The following is a 21,875-nucleotide window of genomic DNA, read 5'->3' as shown; positions in this document are numbered from 1 at the left end:
CCCAGAATTCAGATGTCTTCGCCATCATCAGACGGCGGTTGATGCGGATGAGGATGCGAGTGCGGATGCGGTTGACTTTGGCCGTGAGATTGTCCCGTTGGTGGCTGATTCCAAGGAGGGTAGCCCAACGGCTCAAGTGCCTGCTGAGCTGCAAAATAACCGTGACCACCCAAGACTGAAGCATCTTGGCCAAACATTTGCACGTCGCCTAGGATGTCGTCGACTGTCGCATTCTCCAGTGAGAGGGAGGCCTTTCCCTGCGCGGTATTCAAAGCCTGGACTTGGTCTAGCCTCTGGGCATACCACGCCCCTTCGTGTGATCTCTGCTTGTGGTACAGCATAGCCTGGTCGCATAGAGCCTCGATAACCCTCCAAGCAGCAAACTTGCGCATGCTAATGTCCTCGTTATTGTGTCTCCGGAATACGATGTTCATTTGCCGCCATGCTCGGTCCGTAACCGGGTGTTTTGGTTGTTGAGCGAGGCCGATGAGAATGTTTGAAATCGTAAACGGTGTCGTCGGCCATCTGTAGATCCAGCCACAATGGCTTTGGAGAGCCACTGCTTCACCACGCTCTGCTTCCTCCAGAATTTCTACACACTCTTGATAGAATCTAGAGATTGTCAATGTTAGTAAGTGTCAAAGCCTCTTGGCTTTACGTTCCAACTTACCCCGATCGGAATTCAGCATCTTGACCAGCACCCGTATGTCGAGCCACAACGGTCTCAACTAGAAGTCGCATGCTTCTCATACTTGTTCTGAAGTATGAGACAATTATTGCATGACTTGCAGAGCTACCGTCAACGTGGGATATAAACTTGGCCTTGATAAAGCTCTCAGTCTGGTCAATTATCCTGTTCAGCTCTTCCGGGCTCGTGTCGTTCCTCCTTCGCGTTATTGATTGCATCGTCCTGAAGAGATGCTGTCGTATCAAGACAAAAGACATGTCTGTGATTCCATCCTGATCTGGAGGGGTAGAGCCTGGTTTTGCAAATCGATTCGGCATCCACTGGCTGTCGTTTGCATTCTTTGCGGGTTGGACGTCGGATATTGATGGCAGGCCAGAGTCTGCACCCTCCAAATTGTACACCGGGTTGTCCATGATTTCGAAGTGAGTCCAGACTCGGCGTCTCATGTTTGCTATCCATGGCGAATAGCTATAGTGACTCGGATCTCGGTGCAGTCCGAGTCTTGTTCCGAATCGACCAGCCAATCCGAGGAGAGAAACTGCAACCTCTCCATCACCCGTGATGAATTTTGCTTGCTAGGAAAATTAGTAAAGACTATCTTCAGAGTTGTGAGTGGATGGTAAGAGAAAGTGGCCGAACGAACAATATGATAGAGCAGAGCAAAGAAAGCCAAAAGCTTCCTACTCCGCAAAATATCTGCTCTCTCAAGGGCTAGTTGGGTAGCTTCCTGCAGGTGTCGAAGGAGATCCTTCTTTGGTTTGCCTAACCTCTCTTGGATAAGGTTTGCCGGCAATGCCGCAACGGTCATGGCTTGGGTTGCAAACATGCCTGCCTCCACGTCTATCGGGATTTTGTGGACGCCCACTCGGAAATCTGTGATTTGCTGCCGCCAGTAGGACTCGTGGACTATCCGAACGTAGGGCTCAACATGCGCAAGGAAAAGGTCGGTCAGGATATCTTCCTTTTCGGGTTCAAGGTGTAAATGAGAAAGATCGGCCAGAACGGGTGTTCGACCAATAGGCCAGGAAGACGGACTCGCGGGGTTTTTGCCCGTCTTGTCCGAGTCGATACGGAATAGGCATCTTGGTTCGTAGACAACGTCTTGGAGGTTGAGCCAGTAGTCGGGACCAAGATAATAGGAGACGTTCTCGTCGTAAACCTGCATCCCAGGATCTCCAGCCAGGGACTCATCTCGTTCGTTGTAAAACTCGCCAAAGTGACTTGTTGCTGGACTCGCAGATGGAAACGAGCTGCTAGTCGCCTTGAGTGATTCTCCTCGCACAGACATGCCCTTCATCTCCTCGATCACCCTTTCCAGCCGGTCGACCCTCTCCTGCAACTGCTGTTGGCTTTCGGGGCTGGGGATGCCGGGCTCCCTCTGGGGGTCGTAGACACAGGAAATGCCATGACGAACACAGTTGAGGCATGGCTTGGCCTTATCGCAGCGGACCTTTCGACGTCGACATCCGTTGCATGGTTTGTTGAAGTTCAACAAATTGGACGACATGGTTGTAGTTGAAAAAATCCCTAAAACTTGAACAGGCAGACTATCTGCTCGGATAAACCACCAGCGTGCTGACAAAAGTTTGACGATGAGGCTCTCTTGGGCGTCGGTGGGGAAAATTGGGCGGACAAGCAGTCTCTTTCGGGAAGGGATGCGGCGCCGAAGCCCTAGAAGGCTCGTCTGGCGCCGGTCCGGATTTCCCGAGCGACGGTAGGCCTCAGCTGAACGATAAAGCAGTCAGGGGTTCCAAGGCACCAACAAGAGTGCTTGATAATTGCTTCAAAATTGCCAACATATCCGAGCGTGGGCCGGACTCGAGAACAAGAACGGGCAGGGCCCTTCCAAGCGGGAAGAGTGGCGATGGATTCGTCCGTGTTACTGTCCCGGCTCCGAACGCTGATCAAGACGAGGGTCGGTTGCCACGTGTGATGATCGGTGTTAAACCTCTGGCGATGGTGAGGATAGAACCAAAAAGCTCCACTTCAGTGTGGGAGAAGATGGAAGATCCAAGAGGAGAAGACCACGTCAGGGCCACTGCCTTTACTACTGCAGCTGAAGTTCCAAAGAAGGCGACTGCGGCCGAACAGGCGGATCTGGGCGGCCCAATCCCGCTACGAGGGGTTTTGGGATCTGAACGAGGGTCGAGGATGGCAGTGGGGTACTCCCGTAGGTCTGTACTCGCAGGAAGGGCTAGAGCGGTTGGGCGGCGCCGCGGCGGATGCTCACTGCAGTACCCTTGCAATTTTGGGCTTGTGTGTCTCTCTTCCTTCTTTCTGTTCCTTCGTATTGCGCTGTTGACTCTTGTTGTATGAATCAACGTGCTTCCTTAGTGGCCTTTGAGCAGCGAGTTGGAGAATATGCAGTGATTCGTCATCATGACACGAAGATAAATCAGTTTGATCGTGAGGTTCCGAATTGGGCCTATCTGTTGCTCTCTGGGCCCGGTCCCGAGTATCACGGAGGAAGAAGACCAGAGCGTGACCGACTGCGGCCATGCGGCGGCCGCCACGGAACAGGAATCTAGATCGTTGCTTTGAACGATTAGACAGTCCACTGACATAATCCTCCGGATGGTCGGTGGAGCTTCCAGGTGACGGAACGGCAATGCAATAATGAACTCTAGATGGGACGACAGGGCCGGCCCAACCCGCTCGAGACAGCAGTTCAGAAGTTCAAAGTCCAGGGACCTTTGGCTCGAGTGGTTGGGTTAGGCGACGCGGAGAAGGAAAAGAAGAGTGAGGAGAGATCTGCAGCTGTAGGGTTGCAGCCGTTGAGGAGCAGAAGTCCCCTTTCCCTAGTAGATGAGGTGACACAGATCTCTCAGGGCCGATTAGCTAAGGTGATGTCTCAGGTGAGAACGAGGCCGAGGGACGTCAATACCTGTGACCTGTCGCACTTGTTCGAATAGCCATCTCATTGACGCGCTATTGGCGTGACAGAGCGGACTGAGCGCCGATTGGCGAGAACGAGAATTTTGTTGCTTCCCTTGTACTCATAATGTATCCGCCCATTTCTAGCTTGGCGCGGTCATGGATATTTGGTAGCACAAAAAGTAAAAATAACGAGCATATGTGGAGAGTCCAGATTCATCCAACATTGCAGTGCCACCTCTTCACATATTAGACCACTGCGGTCCGGACCCGCCTGGAATTGGCCAGCCCGGAGGGTTCAGCTGGTCAAGGCAAGGAACAACCTCAGCTCTTATGCATCCAGGCCTTTTCACTTATCGCCCAGCCTTACGTAGGGCGCATTACCTTATCTTAATCCCATCGCGCTCTGGGGGCCTGGACAGCTGGGCTCCTCCATGACCCTGGTAGACGGCTCGGAGGACCCGGGTTGGAAGTGGGTCTTCCTCCGGGGATAGGTGGGGTCCAGGGCCTAGCGCAGGGTGGAGCTCTGCCCGGTTCCCCGATCCAAGCGGTACGTACTCCTTTGCTATCAGTACTGGCCCCTGTCGTCAAAAAAGCCCGAGCTTCAGGTACAATCCCACCGAAGCGGGCCGGCTGCTTCCGTGCGCAACCCCGCGGCGCCGTCGCACCACCAAACTGGACGCGTCTTTCGAGTAGGGCGATTTGCAGCTTCAAACCTCGACGGGGGCTTGCTGCAGCGACAGGTGTTGTTTGCGAAAACCAACGATGGCTTTGCCTCTCCCCTCGGGTCTCGTACCCACCGAAGTGGCTTTTCTGTGCGAGATGGAGCTCGTCACAATCGTCCCACGTCAGCGGCTAGAAAGCATCGATCTTCTCAGCGTAAGAACGGAGCAGCCCCTTCTACTTTACCCCGCGACGCGTCGCGGATAGATCCTTCTGCTAACTCTCGATGCTTTTCCCAGGGTGCAACTCCAGCCTTGCGACCCCCGGCACGTGCCGACTTGCCTCTTTGGCTGGCACTCCTCCTCAAGAAGCAACGACGAGCAAACATCGTTCCACCTCAGTGGCTCCATCCAACCTCCCTCGCCAAGATCGTACATCAAGAAACGACACTCAACCCCGATGCCTTCTCTGCTCCCCCGCCACCTCCTGCGCGCGGCGATGCAAGAGGCAATGCCCGTCGACTAGGCGCGACCCTCGACGAAACCCTGTCACCACCGTTCCTGCCCTCATGTACAGCCGACGCGCCCCCGAATGCGCTCCCCTACCACTGGTTCGAGCTCGCCGAGGTCCTGCTGGCACACGCATCCGACGATATACCATCAACTTCCGAGGTAAGGTCTCTTCTCAAGGACCTTCAGGAGGTGCGATCTGCCAAGATGCGCAAGAGTACACAGGACCTGTCCGACGGTGTAGGCGGTGTCATGAGTTTACGGGGAGTTGGAGCGATGGAGCTGGCTGAGAGCCGCGGCTTCTTCCTGGGCGTCATAGAGGGCGTGCGGAAGATTGGCGCCAGTGCGGAAGCCAGTAGGCGTGAGGAAGAGGAGGAACGAGGCAGTGGGGACGGCGATTATGACGAAGACGAAGATATGCTATGATACCCAGCGTTTCCAACGCCAATACAACAAAGAAAAGTTGCGCGCGTGCGCGGATTGCTTCTACCACGTCCATCATACGAACTGGACATGGGGAGAAATCATTTTGGTCCAAGCTATGCTGATTACCCTAGTGCCTCAAGAAATCCGCTCCTGATCCTGTCATCAGCCCCTCAAAGGACACCCGTCCACGAGCCCGGCAAGCACTCTTGATAGAGGAGGAATCACCAGGTGGTAAGGTACGCGTGCATGATCCAAATTCTTGCTAGCTCAGTAATGCTTCAGTAGGGCAATGTCAATTCGAACAAAATCTACGGCTCTAAAGATCATACCAATCAAACATCTTATTGCATGTCTAAATCTCCTTCACGTTCCCCTTATAACAGTCTCGTCTTCTTCGCAGGCTTCTCTACTATGTCGTCAAGCAAGCTGCTTGGCCTCTTGGCTGTTGCCCGCTTATCTGAAGTCTTAGGTTGTGACTCCCGGGGGCTTGGGTAAGGGCATATCTGGCGATATTGGGCCCGAGGGAACTTTTTTCTCACTGTCGGCACCGCAGCCGTGCCCATGTCCTCCCTTTGTCGCTTCTGTGGCCTGGCTTCATCGTCTGCGGTGTGATCTTCAGGTCTTCCTCTCTTCCCAGTGGCATTCTTCGTCTTCGTTGCCGCAGAGCCATGTCCGCCTCCCGTTGCTGAGCCCTTGTTGTTGCCACTGGACTGTCCGTTCTTTCTTCCCTGAGCTGTAGAGCCTTGCCCGCCACTCGAGCCTGATGGCTGCTGCTGCCCCCCGGCAGATGGGCCCGGAGAGTGACTGGGCGAACGATCGTTTCGAGGGAAGACCGGTGAGACACCGCCCGGCGAGGACTGCCTCGAAAGATCTGACTCGCTGCCTCGTCCGCGGCCCATTTCAGACTGACCCTCGGTTTCATCGGGGTCGAACATCGTGTAGTCGGGGAAGTGGTCCTCAGTATCATCGTCGTCATCCTCATTGTTCTCATAGTCACCTCCGACGCTGCCACTTCGGGTATCATAACGGTCGTCGCCGTCATCCTCGCTTCCATCATACTCTCCTCTCCAGTCGGGATCTCCGCCAACCGAGCTTGGATAGTCCTCCAAGTTGAGAGTATCATCTCCATTGTTGAAGGTCTGGTCTGAGTCAGGCCTCTCATGAACTAACATTTCTGTTTCATCATCGCTGCCATAGTGGACGATAGTGGGTTGATGCGGTTCATCGTCTTGTTGAGAGTCTTCGCTCCGTGGCTCACGGGGAACCTCGCTACTCTCCGATTCTTCGCTACCTACTTGAATCGGGTCCTCGTTCTTCGACCCCTTTCTCTCTTGAGGTGTCTTTGAGGGGGTGGACATTTGCTCAGAGTCTCCTCCGACCGACCCGGGAGTTGATCTTCTCGACCGCGTGGCTTCGTCTGGTGTGCCTTGGTCGCTATCCTGTGGACCCTCTGGGTCACTGCCTTCACTTCTTTGAGAGTTGTCGGTCTGCTCCTCATTGTCGTCACGGCTGGCGTCATCTTCAGACTCTTCAGGCTCTTCACGCTCGGAGCTCTCTTCAGGCGCTTCGGGATCGCTGTCGGATTCGTCTGCAGATGGAGCAACGGGAGAGTCCGAACCATTGCTGTCTTGACTCTCTGTAACTGGTGACGTCTGTGGTTTTGTTGCTTTTATATTGATCTTGATTTTTGTTGGTCTTCCATTCGGAAGGGGCGTTCTCGTAGGACGTTTTGGCGGCGTGGGATCCGATGACGGACCTGCAGTATCATCACCAGATTCATTATCTGATTCCGTCTCAGGTTCCTCGACAGATTCATCGCCTGATCCCGCTTCAGGTTCATCGCCAGATTCATCGCCAGATCCAGCCTGAGATTCTTCTTCAGATTCATCACCTGACTCAACCTCAGGTTCTTCACCAGATTCGTTGTTAGGTTCATCGCCAGATTCACCGCCAGATCCATCATCAGGTTTGGTCCCAGGCTCACCACCGGCCCCGTCATCAGATTCATCTCCAGAGTCAGCATCATGGGGAGAAGGCACTGGTGGCAGGACAGGAGCAATGGGAGGGGGCGGCGGCGGCGGCGGCGGAGCAGGTGGTCCAGGAGGAGGCGGCGGAGGCGGCGGACCAGTTGGTGCAGCAGGAGGCGCTGCCGTCTGCTGTCCCCCTCGACGCTGGCGCACCGGGCGCACTAAAACATGGTTGCCTTGAGCATCGTACGCCTCTCCTCTATCGGTGAGTCCTTGCCAGAGGCTGGGCTGCTGTTGTTGATTCCGAGTCTGTCCACGAGTCTGTCGAGGAGTATATCCTGCAGGGGGAACCCAGGACTTCGGAGGGGCGGTGCCTTTGCCTTTCTTGGGGGGCATCTTGTTGGGTGCTAATGTACGTCAGCGCCGAAGCGTAAGTAATGGATGGAGATTGTACGCGAAAGGGGAGGAAGATTCTATTGAATTCAATTGGAGGTTAAAACTGGTGTTGGAAATTTGATTGGAAACTTGGTTGAAGATGCAACGAGGTCTGGGTGAGTTGTTTGATTTAGGTGGATGGAATGTGCTGGTGATGGGTTCTTGTGAGTCGAATATACGGCATCTTCTCTAGAATACCGAAGTCATACATATACCAAAGTCAAGGCTCTCGGTCAGTCTTGTCGGCCATTGTGCTGTTACTTCAATTCTTTCGGCTTTCATGTTTTCTGAGTCTTTGACAGGTGACCTGTCTTGTCTTGCTCACAAGGTTCTTTGAGTCTTGTGTCTTTCATGCGTTTGTCTGGACTTGGACGGCATTGTTGCTAAGCAAAAGATACACGAAATCAAAGGTCTTTCACCATATGACAATGAGAACAACAGATGTTCGCGCAGATGTATTGGTTGTCTGGATCTCTCTGGTGAATTCAACTCAATTGACCTGGTTGCCTGCGAGTCTCTGACGCGTCATGAGATGAGAGAGGATCGATCTCGCCCGAGTCAATTGGTCCAAGTCGACTCCACAGCCCGGCCTTATGAATTGGAATTGATGGTGTAGATTCTTGATCATGTCTTCAACACCGATTCATCCAGAGTGAATAACCGATTCGAGTCTCAACATGAAGGGTTCTCTAGAAGACTCAAGATCCAATGCTGGTACATCCTCATCGCTATGAGACGGGGAAGATTTCATCTTCTCTTACATCCATGATGACCATATGCCCAGGCGCATGCCCCATTACCGTGCCCTTGATATCGGCTCTCATCACAGCCTCTTGCGGCGTGACCCCGCACCCCCAGAAGACGGGCACATACTCCTCATCGTCATGCCCGAACACAGTTTTCCCGTCCATCTGCAGCGCTGGATCGCCCCAGTGAGGCTTTGTAATATCCGTTACCCCAATCCTCTCCGCCCCATCCCATCCCCACGCGATCGGCTCCCCATGTGTCGCCACAAAAGGCCTGGTGATATCTCTCACTTTCTCAATCTCCGACACCTTGTACGGCCTCATGGAGACTACATACGTCGCCCCCTTGAAGACACCGGCTGCGCAGAGTGGTATGTTGGTACGATACATGGGCACGTTGCGGTCATGCGTCATGTGTCGCGGCGTGAGTCCAGACTCGTTGAGAGCCCTCTCGAAGCTGAAGGAGCATCCGATCAAGAATCCTACGTGGTCACCATTAAGCCACTTGTCTTCCACGTTTACTGGTTCCCAAACGCCGTTGACTGGGACGTGCTTGCTATCCTCATAGACACGGTATCGTGGCGAGTCGTGGCGCAGGTCAATGTTTGTGGCCACGGGTAGGATCTTCTCGCCGTCTGGTGATCTGACATAGGACTTGAGCTTATCGAAGTCTCCTGGACTTGATGACTCTGCGAGGAGCGGGCAAGGTACTGGGTTGCGGTGGCAGAGAAGACGGAAGTCATCGGCGTAGCGTCGTGGAAGAACGATGAGGTTCGCTTGGAGATACGTCGGGGCTTGACCGGCCGTGGTTGAGGCGAAGGTACCGGAGCGGCACGCTAGTCGAGCATCCTCGCCCGTCTTGTAGATAGTAGCCATGGTTGGTTGGTGTTATGAAGCTGTGGACTGCTTCAAGCGGGCTGCGGAAGATTTGAGTTTCACTCGAAGTGCGATATCAAGAGTTCGTTTGGTAAGGTTTAGTAGCAGTCTCATGAACAACGATCCGCTGAAGTTGTATTCTCGAACTGATAAGACTAACATCTACAACAGCTAATTGACAGGCCCAAGCGCGCATAAGCCGACCAATTCACTTATCAACCGGCGTGTCGGCGACCCACTCCGATCTCCGAACGCAAGCCGGCATCGGCCTTCTTCTCCGAGGGGAACTCACAGAATCTGCATTCGCATATTGGCAGCATTCATGATATGAGAGAGTTTCAACATAACCATTCGGCCATATGCTATATGCTACAATCTAGCTATACGAGGTTGCGAGAAAGATTGCTTTATTTCACTATTGATCACCGACCTTAACCCTCTTCCCCAGATTTCGGGGCCTCGGACGCTGGGGCCGGGGACCCACGCCGACTCCCGAGACATCCCCGCCCCCATCATCACCTTTCGCTTCCGTCATCACCTCCATCGAAGGCACCGGGACATCCTCATTCCTCAGAGAGCAGGCGAATCAGAATAGTTGCCAAACGCCGCACCTCGATCACCCTGCACATCCGCAGCATCAACCAAAGCCCTTAACTCTCTTTCCTCCTCCTTGCCCAACACAACCTTCAAAGCCTCCATATTCTCCTCCAAGTACTGGATCTTCTTCGTCCCCGGGATCGGCACCACATCCTCGCCCTGCGCAAGCAGCCAAGCAAGCGTAAGCTGCCCCGCAGAACAGCCGTGCTTCTCGCGCCCGACGGCGGCAAACTCCTCCACGAGCTGCGTGTTCTTTTTGAAATTGTCGCCCGTGTACCGCGGCAGCTGGCGGCGGAAGTCGCCCTCCTCAAAGTCGTCCGCCGACTTGTAACGGCCCGTCATGATGCCGCGGCCGAGCGGCGAGTAGGCAAAGGTCGTGACGCCGAGTTCGCGGCATGTCTTGAGGAGGTCTGTGCCGGCGGGGCCTTCGATCTCGAGGGACCATGGGTTGTATTCTACCTGCACGGCTGAGATGGGGTGGATGGCGTAGGCGCGGCGGAGGGTGGTTGAAGAGCACTCAGAGATGCCAAAGGCCTTCACCTTGCCGTCGCTTCGCGTAAGTTGTCAGCAATCTGGAGCTGCTGGGACATGACGTTTAGTTACTGTCCAATCTCACACTCGCTTCTTCAGCTTAACCATCTCCTCAACCGTCTTCTCGATGGGCGTGGTCTCATCCAGGCGGTGTATATAGTACAAGTCAATACTCCCGATGCCCAATCTCTTCAAGCTGCGCTCGCACGCCTCGCGGCAGTACTCGGGCGAGCTATCAATCCTGATGCTAAAGGTCCCGTCGTTCCTGATCTCCCCGCGCACGCCAAACTTGGTCGCCAGGAAGATACCGGCGCGGCGCTCGGGGTGCAGCGCGAACCACTTGCCAATGAGGTCTTCGTTGTCGCCGTAGGCGTCGGCCGTGTCCCAGTCCGTGGCGCCGAGCTCCCAGGCACGATCGAGGAATGCGAGACGCTCTTCGTCGGATCTGTGGAAGTATTGGAGTTAGTCCGAGATGCCTCTCTGTAACAGCTGGCTGATCAAAGGTCACGAACCCAGGCTTGCCGTAGGCCACGCTGAGGCCCATTAGTCCTACGCCGAGGGCGGTGATCTCAGGGCCGGTCTTGCCAAGGCGGCGAGTGGGGAGGATTGCTGGAGGTGCCATTTTGAGATCCTCGGCGAAGCTATTTTGCTGGTAGGATTGTCGAGTTTGCATGGTACTTGATCTTTACTTCAGAACAAGACCTCTTCACCGTCGAGAGTGAAGGTCGTCTATATAGTCCATGGCTCTCTCGCGACGATTGCTCGCTTGAGTACTCGTCCTTGGCGTCGAGGCAATAACCCCCAGATCCGTAGCTGCACGATCCCTGAGGTTGTGAGCTAAATTCCGGAGACATGATCTGGTTGCTGGCATCATGCACAGAACTCGATCGCACAACCGCATGTACAAGGACTCCGTCCAGGACTCCGTGTCAAAGGCGGCGACTCGTCCTTAGTCAAGCGCAACCTTCAACTGCCTCGGCATCAAATTAGATACTGCCTCGGCATCAAATTAGATTTGAACGTACTGAGACTAGTCAACGAATCAGCGGCTCAAGTAGACCTTGAAGTAGCAAGTTTGGTGGTGCGGCCGCTTCGGCCGCTCCGTTCTCATAACTCCGGTGACATCTCCCTCGACCAACTTTCTCGTCAATTGAGTCGATAGGTAGCCGTTGGTGGGTATCTTCCGACAGAGATTCTCCGAATGAGGCTTTGTTCACGCGCTGCCGAAGTCTGGGTTGCCCTTCAGACTATTGTAAGGCACACAATCATCCTTTGATGGAGGGCAGAAAAGCGGCCACCCCAGAAAACCTGGATCGTGATGCTTTGTTCAGCTGGCGCTGATACCATGGTCGAACACCAAAGAGATTCAAGAATAACTCTATTAGCTAGATGCTTTGTCGAGTGACGCTTCATAAACACGGGTCGATCTGCAATTCGAACGGCACACATCCCTGCAGCTTGCTCTCTCCAACGACCTCGTCACATCTGTACGCAAATACCAGACTCTATACCACATTCAAAACCATCTGGCACATCCAATCAACCCATAATCTCTCAGTGAGACGTCAGGTAAGATAACCATGACAGCCTCAACAAGCCCCTTCTATCTAGCCATCCGCACAATGTGGCCCCCGACCCTCCTCGCCGCAATCTTCACCCTCTTCGTCACCCCCCTCGAAAAGGTCTTCTACCGTGCAGACATCTCCATCGCATACCACATCTTCGCCGCAGCCTCAATCTACCTCACCCTCATTCTCAACGTCGTCATCGTAATGACGCCCCTCAAGACCAATTTCCAAAACATCAAGAAGAACGAACAGGTCTTCTCGCAGATAGGTATCTTTAACCGCTGGCTCGTCGAGGGTTACCTCCACAGCCTCTTCTTCCTCCCCAATCTCTTCGGCCCTATCATCGTATGCTGGGTACTTTTCGCTGACAATAGGTACCTCGACAACCTCGCCCATCTCTACGGCTTCGTCGTGGGCATGCTGCATGCGCCGCTGCTGCTGAGCCTGGCTGTTCATCTCGTCGTCCACCTTGTCTTCCTCATCCTCCGGTGGATTGTCGCAAAGACGTCGTGGCTCGTATGGACGGTCTCGGATTACATGCCCCAACACCCCTGTGAATCAACCCAGAAATTCCTCCTTGCTCTACACGTTTGGCTCGAGGAGCTCCCCGATGAGACTGCGGCTGCGATCGACCGCAAATTGTTCCGCACTGAGTGGTTCTTCCTTCAGCTGGTCGCCGGCTTTGCTTGTACTAGTTTGGTCTGTATGCTCTCCACCATGATCGTTGACACGTTCCGTCCGTGCTTGCAGCGTCTTGTCGTCCACATCACTGCGGAGGTGCTGTTGCATATCGGAGACTTCATTTTCGAAGTGGGTCGTTGGATTGAGGGCCTCGTGGTGAGGCAGACTATTTGGGAGGATATGAACTTGTGAGAGTCTGAGTATGCCCGCAGCGTTGTTCACACTATGCAACGTTGTCTTCTTTCGCGCTTCTCGTTTCATTCGTAGCTTCTGGTGTGCAAACATTTCGCGAGGCCATAGATCCCAGAAGAATGAACAAAATACTAGTGTTATTTCGAGCTCTTAAGCAAATCGTCTGACCAATCCTGGGGTATCAAACGCTAAAAGTACAAGAATGGGGGACCCGGTGGCCATCCAGAGAATAGGCAAATCCGGTCCAGAATACATGATATGTAAGGATGGCCGTCTATTCTAGCAAAAAAAATTGATCCGTGGCCTACTTTTGGCCTTTGTAAATAACATCCTCGTCTCTCGCTACCATCATCCAGCATCATCTACTGAAGCTTCTTTGTACAATCCTTCACAGGATCATGCTATTCCCCGCGGTGTTGGGTTCAATCGACATAAGCGTATGGCAGCAATGGACACGCCATGCCAGGTGAGTCTCCGTCTTGAGTCTCCATCTTGCCGGTATAAGTTCGAAACAGGGGATATGGTAGCCTGCACAACATTAAGCGGCCGATTGCCCGGCAATGGTGATGCCGTCGGAGCTAGTCTCGATGACCTTGTAGCCGTCGGCGTTCGCGGTGCCCTCGGCCGCCTTGGAGTAGGCCTCGTCGCTTCTGCAGAACATGTTAGAAATATTCAAATCTCGATGAAGGCCACTGATAAACTTACCTGTTGCATAGAACATCGAGGTCCTTGTCACTGAGGACCTCGTGGTCACCGGAGTACTTGAAAATCTGACCATCCTTCAGCAGCAGAGACTTGAGCGTCTCGCCGTCAAGGTCTTCCTTCAGGTCAATCTTCTGGCCCATCGTCTTAAAGGATCCCTTCTTGATGATCAACTTCTCGAGACGACGCTTGGCGTCAGCGCTCATGAGAAGCTCCTCCTCAACGGTGCCCTTGGTGGCGAGACGGTAGACAATGACGGGGCGAGTCTGGCCGATTCGGTGGCAGCGGTCCTGCGCCTGGAGATCCTGCTGCGGGTTCCAGTCACTATCGAAGAGAATCACAGTATCGGCACTCGCTAGGTTGATGCCCTGGCCACCGGCGCGCGTGGAAAGCAGGAAAATCTTGAACTCGGGGTTCTCGTTGAACTCCTTGATCTGGTCGCGGCGACTTTCCTGAGAGACAGATCCGTCCAATCGGCAGGCCTTCCACTTCCGAAGCTCGCAGTAGTCTTGAAGGATATCAAGTTGAGTCTTGAACTGGGAGAAGATCAAGACCTTGTGACCCTTGCTGAATAAGGCAGGAAGCAGACGATCAAGCATCAACATCTTGCCGGATGATGTGACAATGCTCTCGTCAACGGGAGGACTACCCTCGTATCCCCAAGGATCGAAGAAGTTGTGCGGAGAGTTGCACACAAGGCGAAGCTGCATGATGGGGTTTCCAAGCTTCTTGGTTGACATCTCCTTCTTCGCCTGCTCGAGAATGTTGACCTGGTGTTGTTCCTCAGGGGAAAGAGCGGGGGCAGAATCATCGTCATTCTGGTCGGCCTCCTCTGCCTCTCGAGCAAGCTTGGCCTCGAACTCATCATCGGAGAGCTTATCCTCGTCGTCAGGATCGGAATCAACATAGCGTCGACGGCCACGGGTGACCCGGCCTCGTGTAGTGGTCGAAGGTGTCGACTGTCTCGATGACTTGGCACTCTTGGACTGTGGTGTTTCGAGAGTGGGTGCTTCCTTGCGCTTGGAGCCAGCCCGGGAGGATGCCTTCGATGAGGCTTTTGATGTTGCTTTGGTGGCTTCTTGGGGCTTGGAAGATGAGCTTCTAGCCCGGTTCATCATTGCCGAGAACGCATTGGGTTTCTTAGTCTCCGGAGCTGCCTCACCCTTAGTCTTTCGAGGACTGCTTCGGATCGGAATCTCGAGCTGCTTGGCAGAGATTTTTTCCTTCTTGACAGGAGGAGCGATGGCACTGAGACGGTCGATGACCATCTTCTCCAAGAAGGCGCGAGTATCGACATCCTTGTCGTTGATGGCATTGTACATATCGGTTTGCTCTTTTGTCATTGGCGCAAAGAGGACGTATTCGCGCTTCTTGGGAAGATGCGCGGCAACATCCGCCTTGACGCGACGAAGAAGGAGTGGTTGAAGAATGACGTGAATCTTCTTGATCAGCTCCTGATTCTCGCGATCGGCAATGAACTCCTGCGCGCCCTCTTCGTCCTGGAGGTCGTCAAAGTCAAACCATGCCTCAAAAGCCTCGTAGCTCTTGAAGATCATAGGCAGTAAGAAGTGAAGAAGAGCCCAAAGCTCTTTCAAATTGTTCTGCAGGGGTGTTCCCGTGATGAGCATACGAGTAGCGGATGCGAAAGTCTCCAGCTCTTGAAACAGCTTAGACTCGAAGTTCTTCATGCGGTGGCCTTCGTCCTAAGGAATGTGAGCAAGCAGGTTTGATAACCAGGGTGTCAGGCAATAATACTTACAATGATGATGAAAGCCCAATTGAACTTGCTCAAAGTAGCCCTTTCTCTTAGGACCATCTCGTAAGATGTGCACACCACAGGGAACTTCTTGGTGGGGTTGCCGTTCTTCATATTTGGCGTCAAGTGTTTCCTCTTGATTTCGGCGCGCTTCTGAGCGTCTCCATGAAAGAGAACGACAGGAAGGGAAGGACACCACTTCTCAAACTCGTCCATCCAGTTCGAAAGGGTACTCAAAGGTGCAACGATGAGATGAGGGCCAAGGTAGTTTTCCTCTCTCAAATTGGCAATCAACGAGATGGTCTGAACCGTCTTGCCTGAACATGGTTAGTATTCGACTCTCTGAAGTATTCTCGTACATGAAAGGAAGAAGAGTGTAAGTTGTGCAAATGATGAGGCAGAAAGACTTACCAAGACCCATCTCATCAGCGAGAATACCAGATAAGCCCTGAAGGCACACTTCCCGCATCCAAGTAAGTCCTTCCAACTGGTAATCTCTCATGGTGCCACCCTTCATGATTTTGGGTTGAGCAGTGAGGGACAGGCTGTGGTCACCCAAGGCTTCGCCCTCCAAGCTTGTGCCAACCCGACCCATTGCTTGAGTCTTTTCCATGAGCATCTTGCTGAACGCCTGAGACTTCTTGAGAAGCTCATCCAGCTCCTTGGCCAACTTGAGCTTCTCCTCTTTAGAGAGCTCATTCTTGCGCTTCCTGCGGTTCTTGAGATTCTGGGACTTTTGTGCTGCTTTGTCTTTCTTGTTGTTGTCTGCTTTGGCCCTTGCCTCTTCCTTCATGATTAGAGCGAACTCAGAATCCATGGGCTCAACACTCTCATCCCGAGGTGGTGAGGAAGGTGCACTGGTGTCAAAGCGCTGGTTAGCGGACATGACGGACTCCACGTCCGACGTTGATGAGCTCATATCGATCGCAGCTCAGACCACCAGATCCGGGAGATAGTAGCAAAATTATGAGGTCGTGATTTTTCTAGAAGTTGATAACTCCTCAGGGGCCTCAATTTCGTCCTCGACTTTGTGAGTGAGTGGGAATACTCCGTCAGTGGTGATGGAATTCGGGAGAGAAAAAAGTGATCCAAATCGATGATGGAAGGGGAGACGCTAAATTTGGCAGTGAAGGTCTGTGCCTCCAAGGCTCAAAAAGATCGAAATATTGAGATTGAGGCAGAAAAAGATGCTAGAAAAGGAAGGTGGCGATGTAATGCTGTGTAATTTGAGGTGAGGTTTCCTTCCAGTGTAAAAATAGTGAGGTTCCTGAGATAATTGCGTGAGGGTGTGGTGGCAAGGGGAAAATAGGAAGCAGGAACGAGCGGGCTTCAGCTGCCAAAGGGCGCGCGATCGCGGGGCGACAGGGGAAATGGCAGGGGCGCGACGCGAAGAGAAAGCGCTAGCACGTGATGTCGTGTCGCTTTCAATTAAAGTCCCGGGTCTTCTTTCCTTTTTCTCTCATTTTTCTTTCAGGCAACCGTCGTCATGAAGTCGGTCGGGGATCGGAAGGAGATCGGGGTCCCAGCGATGCAATTTAGACCCTTGTCTTGCATATTTCTCTTCTTGCATAAAATAATGCCACTCGAAGGAAATGAATGCAGCATGATGAGTTGCGGTGAGTTCGACTAGGCCCAAATCTCAAGGAACAATTGCATATTGCAGCCAGGGGAGTGAAATAGAAACAGGCCAAGGACAAGAGTGTAATGACGGAATAGGATGAGCAGTATTCTCTTGACGGACATTTATCTGCATCATTTGAAATACCTTGAATGCAGGTGATCAAACAGTCTCCTGAGAACGCTCACCTTCGCACACCGAACAGTCGTCTCGGTCAGTCCTCACCGGTTACCGAGAGCTAAAGCCTGAGGCATTCAATCGAGGTGAACGGCGTGGAGGGGCAATCCTCCCACCACACCGTTGCTGCCACCTACCCCGCAGAGCCACACAGGTAAAAATTCCACCTCAGACTCACACCTGATGCTTTCTTCACTACGCGCTATCCGACCCAGCTCACGCAGCATCTCCCCGTTCCGATTCGCAAGAATGGCCTCCAACACCACCTACACTCCCAACGAGGAGACCGAGATCCAGCAATGGCTCACCACTGCCACTCGTCTCCAACAGTCTAAGCCCGACGAGGCCTCCCCTATCCTCGATACCCTCAACTCCCACCTTAGCACCCGCACCACCCTTCTCGGCACCAAGCCCAGCAAGGCCGACACCGCTCTCTACTCTGCCGTCCGTCCCCTCGTCGCCTCCTGGTCCCCCGAGCAGCGCACCGGCGAGAAGGGCTACCCCAACATCGTCCGCCACCTCGACTTCGTCCAGAACTTCCCCGCCTTCGCCGCCGATGTCAAGGCCGACGACAAGGTCAAGGTTGACCTCGACGAGGTCCTCTATGTGAAGCCCCCCGTCGACGCCAAGGCCGAGAAGGAGCGTCTCAAGAAGGAGAAGGCCGCTGCCGCCGCCGCCGGTGGCGCTGCTGCTGGTGACAAGGCCCTGCCCGACCGCACCAAGGAGCCCAAGAAGGATAAGAGCGCTGGCGAGAAGGTCAAGGAGGTTGTCGCCGAGGCCAAGGACAAGGTCAAGGCCGCTGTCGGTGCCGGTGAGGGCCAGCCCAAGAAGGAGAAGAAGGCCAAGGCTCCCAAGCCCCAGAAGGCTGCTCCTGCTGCCGCCCCTCTCTCCCCTGCCCTCATCGACCTCCGTGTCGGCCACATCCTCAAGGCCATCAAGCACCCCGAGGCCGACTCCCTCTACGTCTCCACCATTGCCGTCGGTGACGAGCCCAACGATGACACCACCGAGTACGAGGGCCAGGTTTGCCGCACCGTCTGCTCTGGCCTCAACGGCCTCGTGCCCCTCGAGTCTATGCAGGGCCGCAAGGTCGTCGTCGTCTGCAACCTGAAGCCCGTCAAGATGCGCGGCATCAAGTCGTGCGCTATGGTTCTTGCCGCTTCTCCCAAGCTTAAGGAAGGCGAGGTCGACGATCACAAGGGACCTGTCGAGCTCGTCACTCCCCCCGCTGATGCCAAGGCAGGTGAGCGTATCAACTTTGAGGGCTGGGAAGGTGAACCCGAGGGTGTTCTGAACCCCAAGAAGAAGATCTGGGAGACCTTCCAGCCCGGCTTCACTACCACCGACGACTTGGCCGTTGCCTTTGATGCTGGTGTTGTCGAAGCGCTTGGAAAGCAGGGTCTTGGCAAGCTCAAGACCAAGTCTGGCGGTCTTTGCACTGTTCCCAGCTTGAAGGATGCCGTTGTGCGGTAAAAATTCTTTCATTGTTGTTCAAGTCATGATAAACAAAAGTCCTCGCAGCCATGTTCTGCTGAATCATCTAAAATAGAACAAGATTCCATGATGCACCTATGTTATTGCACCTATGTTGTTCTCCCAGCATCTATGCAGCCTGCCCGCCCACGCCTTTTGCCATGTGACGCTGCCTAAATACTATGATCCCGGCCCTTCCCTTCCAGTAGAATGTGCCGGCTGACTACATAAAGAACTGAGGTGTTCGTCACAGGCTACATCATGAGACCTCTCTTTTTTCTGGCTCCTTCCCGCTCCTGCCTTGACGTTCTTGGTCGCATCTCAATTCTTCCCCTCTTCAAACTCAACATTCGACTTTCACCGGGATATGATTCAGCCTCCATAACCACACCCAGAATAGACTATGCCTCCCACCTATTCACACAACGAAGCTACCCTGAGAGGCGTCCTTCTCACCCTCATACTCGCCAATCTCGTCTGGATTGCAAGCATGCTCGGCTCCATCTACGAAGAAGACATGGAGTGGGATCCCTACACCGGCCTTCCCATGTCCAACGACGACGGCGATGCCCAAGGTCGGACGGGGACATCTGTTGCCACACAAACTCGCCCAAAACCCACACTTGATAATTTCCTCATCTCTGCAAGAATCGGCACGCCTCGCCTTGTCAAATTTGCCGTCCGCGCCTTCTTTGGCTCTTGAGCTACGAGTGTACGAAGATATCATGAAGAGAACAGCGGAATGGGACAGCGAACTCAGAAGCATGGTGCCCAACGAGGATAAGGGCAGAGTCATCAGCGAGACAATCCAAGGCCGAACATTTTCGAAGAATGGAAAGTGCGGTTCCAAGGGGTATTCATTGGGTGGTTCTTTCCACGAGCATGAGATACCCAAGGAAGCAACTCATAAATCAGCGTCACAAAATCAAGAACTCAACTGCCTTGTCGCATAATCCTTAATACCCATTATCATGGACATGTGCTTTGTACATTGCAATAACTTTTGTATGACCTCTATTTTAGGGTATGACCACAAACACGCCTCGACTCAAACACCAATGCGCGAGAACAAAAAAAAGACCCGCAATCATCTCTTGCCAGCCTTGCTCGCCGCCTTCTTCTTCACCGACGCAACAAGCCTGCTCAACTCCTCATCATCGTCGCCGCCGCCAACCTTCTTGGCCTTCTTCGCCTTCTTGCCCTCCCTCTCCACAGGCACATCCTCCACGTCCCCGCCAGCCTTTCTCTTCTTGCGACCCTCCTCCAACAACTTCTGCATCGCCTCCGTGCCCTTGAACTTGGGGTTGCTGGGATCAATAGCGAACTCGTGGCTATCAAAGACGGCCTTGAAACGATCGTCGCCGACATCCATCTTGAAGTCCTCCTGCAGACCGAGCTTCTCGCCATCGGCAGCCGCCTTCTTGGCCAACCGCTTCGCGGCCTTGCCCTTCTTCTTCTTGGCCTTCTCCGCCTTCATAATCTCATTCATGTCAAAGTGATCCAGGTGCTCCGCCCCATCCACGTTGTCGTCCGCCATCAGGAGCTCCAGCTGCTTCTTGTGCTCCGCCTTCTCCTTCTCCTCGGCCTCGCGCGCCGCGCGCTTCGCGAGACGCTCCTCCTTGCGGACGGAAGTCTTGGTCTTGACCGGCTCGTCGGTCGTGAAGAAGGGGTCGTCGAAGCCCAGGTCCTCCGCGCTGTCGTCTGCGGCTTCGACCTCGTCGGCCTCCTCGGAGACGGGGGCGCCGGTCTTGCCTTCGCGTCTGGCGCGGGCGGCAATACGCTTGGCCTCCTTGCGCTCGCGTTCCTTACGCTGGTACTTTTCGATCGTCGTCTCCTCCTCCTCGGGCTTCTTGTTCTTCTTGCTCTCCGTCAGAGCGGGCGTGAATGTAATCTCCATCTCGCCGACGGGGGCGTTCTTGGATGACTTCTTCTCCTCCTCAGCGCCAAGGCCAAGAGCCTCTCGCATCTTCTGACGGGCGAGCTCCTTCTTGGAAAGCTTGGGCTTCTCGGCCGCTTCCTCCTCATCCTCGGCCTCTTCCTCATCGTCGAATCCCGCAAACTCCTCGCCGGAGTCTTCGCTGTCGCTGGCCAGGTAGGCCTTCAGGTCGTTCTCCTCAATCTGCGAACGACTTCCGGTGAAGGCGCGGTTGATGGAAGCCTTGCGGGCGGCGTCGTCGGGGTTGACGTCCCAGGTGAGCTTGACCTTGGAGTGCTGCAAAGCGTCCGTAGTGAATTCGACAGGCTTGTATCCCTCGGGCAACTTGTCGCACTCGTCTCTAGGCTCGTCGTCGAATGTAGTATCGTCCGGTACGAATCGCAGGTCGAGGAAGTTTGATGAAGACGCGTATTCTGTGCCGTCGGTCGCCTCGTAGAGCTTCTGCGCTGTCGCCTTGTCAGAGACGGTCATAACGGCGTAGAAGTACCGCAGCCGATCCAGCTGGTACTTGCGCAGCGCGTCGTGGTCGAAGTCGTCGGCGTCGCCCTCCTCCAACAGCTCCTTCTTGATCGCCTCGTCTTCCTCCTCGCTGTCCTCGCTCTCCTCTTCAGAGTCATCCTTCTTGAAAATGTCCTTAGGGGGTCCTTCCAGCTCCTCGCGCTGCATGCGCTCCTTGCCGAATTCGCTAGGATAGACCGCAACCTTTTCAATGCGCCCGCCAGTTGAAGGCAGGAAGCTGTGGAAAAGAGCAAACAGGTCGGCCGACTTGATGTTGTCCCAGTCCAGGTTGACGATCGCTATCCGGTTCGTGACTTCGCCCTCCTCGACCTGGGCCTCTTCGTCGCGCAGGCGCGACACGGAAGCCTTGGGGTCAGCGACAGCCGTTTCTTCCTCGTCAGACTCGTCATCTTCAGATTCGGACTCTGACTCGGACTCGGAGAAGCCGCCGCCGCGAGCAGGGTCGTACTTGGCATCCGCCTTTGCCAGCTCGCGCTGGACAACATCGTCGGCTTCGACCTCGATATCCTCGCCCTCGTCTGAGTCTTCTTCGTCGTCCTCCGCCTCGTATAGGTTCTTTAGCGCCTTCTTCTTGTTGTCGGACTTGACTTTGCGGCCGTATCGGTCAACTTTTGGGCCGGAGGTGAAGGATTCGTCCTTTAGTGCATGTGCGAAACGCTTGTCGATCTTGGTTTTGGTGTGCTTCTTCGAGGGCATTCGGAACCGAGGATCGGTTTCGAAGTTTGAGAAACGAGAGTCGGCGACCTTGCCATTTTTGCCAGATTTTGAAGACATGGCGGCGGTGTTGAATTGGCAGTGGTGAAAAAGGCCTAAATTTGCTGTCGCAAGTGCTTTGAGAAATGCCATTGGAGCGTGGGGTCGATGAAAATTTAGTGGGGCTTATATTCTGCCACTAGGGCGGTGAGACTCCCTCGGTGAGACTCACCCAGCCGTTCTTTCTC

The 21,875-nt window shown here is 54.1% G+C and overlaps 10 protein-coding genes across 10 annotated transcripts; 4 read left to right on the top strand and 6 right to left on the bottom strand.

Moving 5' to 3' along the window:
* Nucleotides 1-8: 8 nt before the first annotated feature.
* On the bottom strand, nt 9-2,195 carry CCOS01_04747 (uncharacterized protein; the record flags this gene model as incomplete). Its single annotated transcript, XM_060452928.1, has 3 exons — nt 9-612; nt 671-1,263; nt 1,332-2,195. The coding sequence occupies 3 exons, from the start codon at nt 2,193-2,195 to the stop codon at nt 9-11; spliced, it is 2,061 nt and encodes a 686-aa protein (XP_060316886.1).
* A 2,132-nt stretch (nt 2,196-4,327) lies between these two features.
* Nucleotides 4,328-5,160, top strand: CCOS01_04746 (uncharacterized protein; the record flags this gene model as incomplete). Its single annotated transcript, XM_060452927.1, has 2 exons — nt 4,328-4,441; nt 4,525-5,160. 2 exons carry the CDS (start codon nt 4,328-4,330, stop codon nt 5,158-5,160), a joined length of 750 nt encoding a protein of 249 aa, XP_060316885.1.
* A 374-nt stretch (nt 5,161-5,534) lies between these two features.
* Nucleotides 5,535-7,523, bottom strand: CCOS01_04745 (uncharacterized protein; the record flags this gene model as incomplete). The annotated part of the gene is made up of 1 exon (XM_060452926.1): nt 5,535-7,523. One exon carries the CDS (start codon nt 7,521-7,523, stop codon nt 5,535-5,537), a length of 1,989 nt encoding a protein of 662 aa, XP_060316884.1.
* A 767-nt stretch (nt 7,524-8,290) lies between these two features.
* On the bottom strand, nt 8,291-9,184 carry CCOS01_04744 (uncharacterized protein; the record flags this gene model as incomplete). Its single annotated transcript, XM_060452925.1, has 1 exon — nt 8,291-9,184. The coding sequence occupies one exon, from the start codon at nt 9,182-9,184 to the stop codon at nt 8,291-8,293; it is 894 nt and encodes a 297-aa protein (XP_060316883.1).
* A 570-nt stretch (nt 9,185-9,754) lies between these two features.
* CCOS01_04743 (aldo/keto reductase) lies at nt 9,755-10,934 on the bottom strand (the record flags this gene model as incomplete). Its single annotated transcript, XM_060452924.1, has 3 exons — nt 9,755-10,331; nt 10,398-10,757; nt 10,825-10,934. The coding sequence occupies 3 exons, from the start codon at nt 10,932-10,934 to the stop codon at nt 9,755-9,757; spliced, it is 1,047 nt and encodes a 348-aa protein (XP_060316882.1).
* A 958-nt stretch (nt 10,935-11,892) lies between these two features.
* CCOS01_04742 (uncharacterized protein) lies at nt 11,893-12,753 on the top strand (the record flags this gene model as incomplete). Its single annotated transcript, XM_060452923.1, has 1 exon — nt 11,893-12,753. The coding sequence occupies one exon, from the start codon at nt 11,893-11,895 to the stop codon at nt 12,751-12,753; it is 861 nt and encodes a 286-aa protein (XP_060316881.1).
* A 538-nt stretch (nt 12,754-13,291) lies between these two features.
* CCOS01_04741 (SNF2 family domain-containing protein) lies at nt 13,292-16,130 on the bottom strand (the record flags this gene model as incomplete). The annotated part of the gene is made up of 4 exons (XM_060452922.1): nt 13,292-13,403; nt 13,459-15,158; nt 15,215-15,528; nt 15,623-16,130. 4 exons carry the CDS (start codon nt 16,128-16,130, stop codon nt 13,292-13,294), a joined length of 2,634 nt encoding a protein of 877 aa, XP_060316880.1.
* A 1,125-nt stretch (nt 16,131-17,255) lies between these two features.
* Nucleotides 17,256-18,479, top strand: CCOS01_04740 (methionyl-tRNA synthetase; the record flags this gene model as incomplete). The annotated part of the gene is made up of 1 exon (XM_060452921.1): nt 17,256-18,479. The coding sequence occupies one exon, from the start codon at nt 17,256-17,258 to the stop codon at nt 18,477-18,479; it is 1,224 nt and encodes a 407-aa protein (XP_060316879.1).
* A 403-nt stretch (nt 18,480-18,882) lies between these two features.
* Nucleotides 18,883-19,182, top strand: CCOS01_04739 (uncharacterized protein; the record flags this gene model as incomplete). Its single annotated transcript, XM_060452920.1, has 1 exon — nt 18,883-19,182. The coding sequence occupies one exon, from the start codon at nt 18,883-18,885 to the stop codon at nt 19,180-19,182; it is 300 nt and encodes a 99-aa protein (XP_060316878.1).
* A 384-nt stretch (nt 19,183-19,566) lies between these two features.
* CCOS01_04738 (uncharacterized protein) lies at nt 19,567-21,708 on the bottom strand (the record flags this gene model as incomplete). The annotated part of the gene is made up of 1 exon (XM_060452919.1): nt 19,567-21,708. The coding sequence occupies one exon, from the start codon at nt 21,706-21,708 to the stop codon at nt 19,567-19,569; it is 2,142 nt and encodes a 713-aa protein (XP_060316877.1).
* Nucleotides 21,709-21,875: the final 167 nt, after the last annotated feature.

The sequence above is a fragment of the Colletotrichum costaricense genome (assembly GCF_030867565.1).
Source record: "Colletotrichum costaricense strain IMI 309622 chromosome Unknown Scaffold_4.1, whole genome shotgun sequence".
Lineage (NCBI taxonomy): Eukaryota > Fungi > Ascomycota > Sordariomycetes > Glomerellales > Glomerellaceae > Colletotrichum > Colletotrichum costaricense.
The sequence above is the reverse complement of the archived record's forward strand: the minus strand, read 5'-3'. Positions and strand labels throughout refer to the sequence as shown.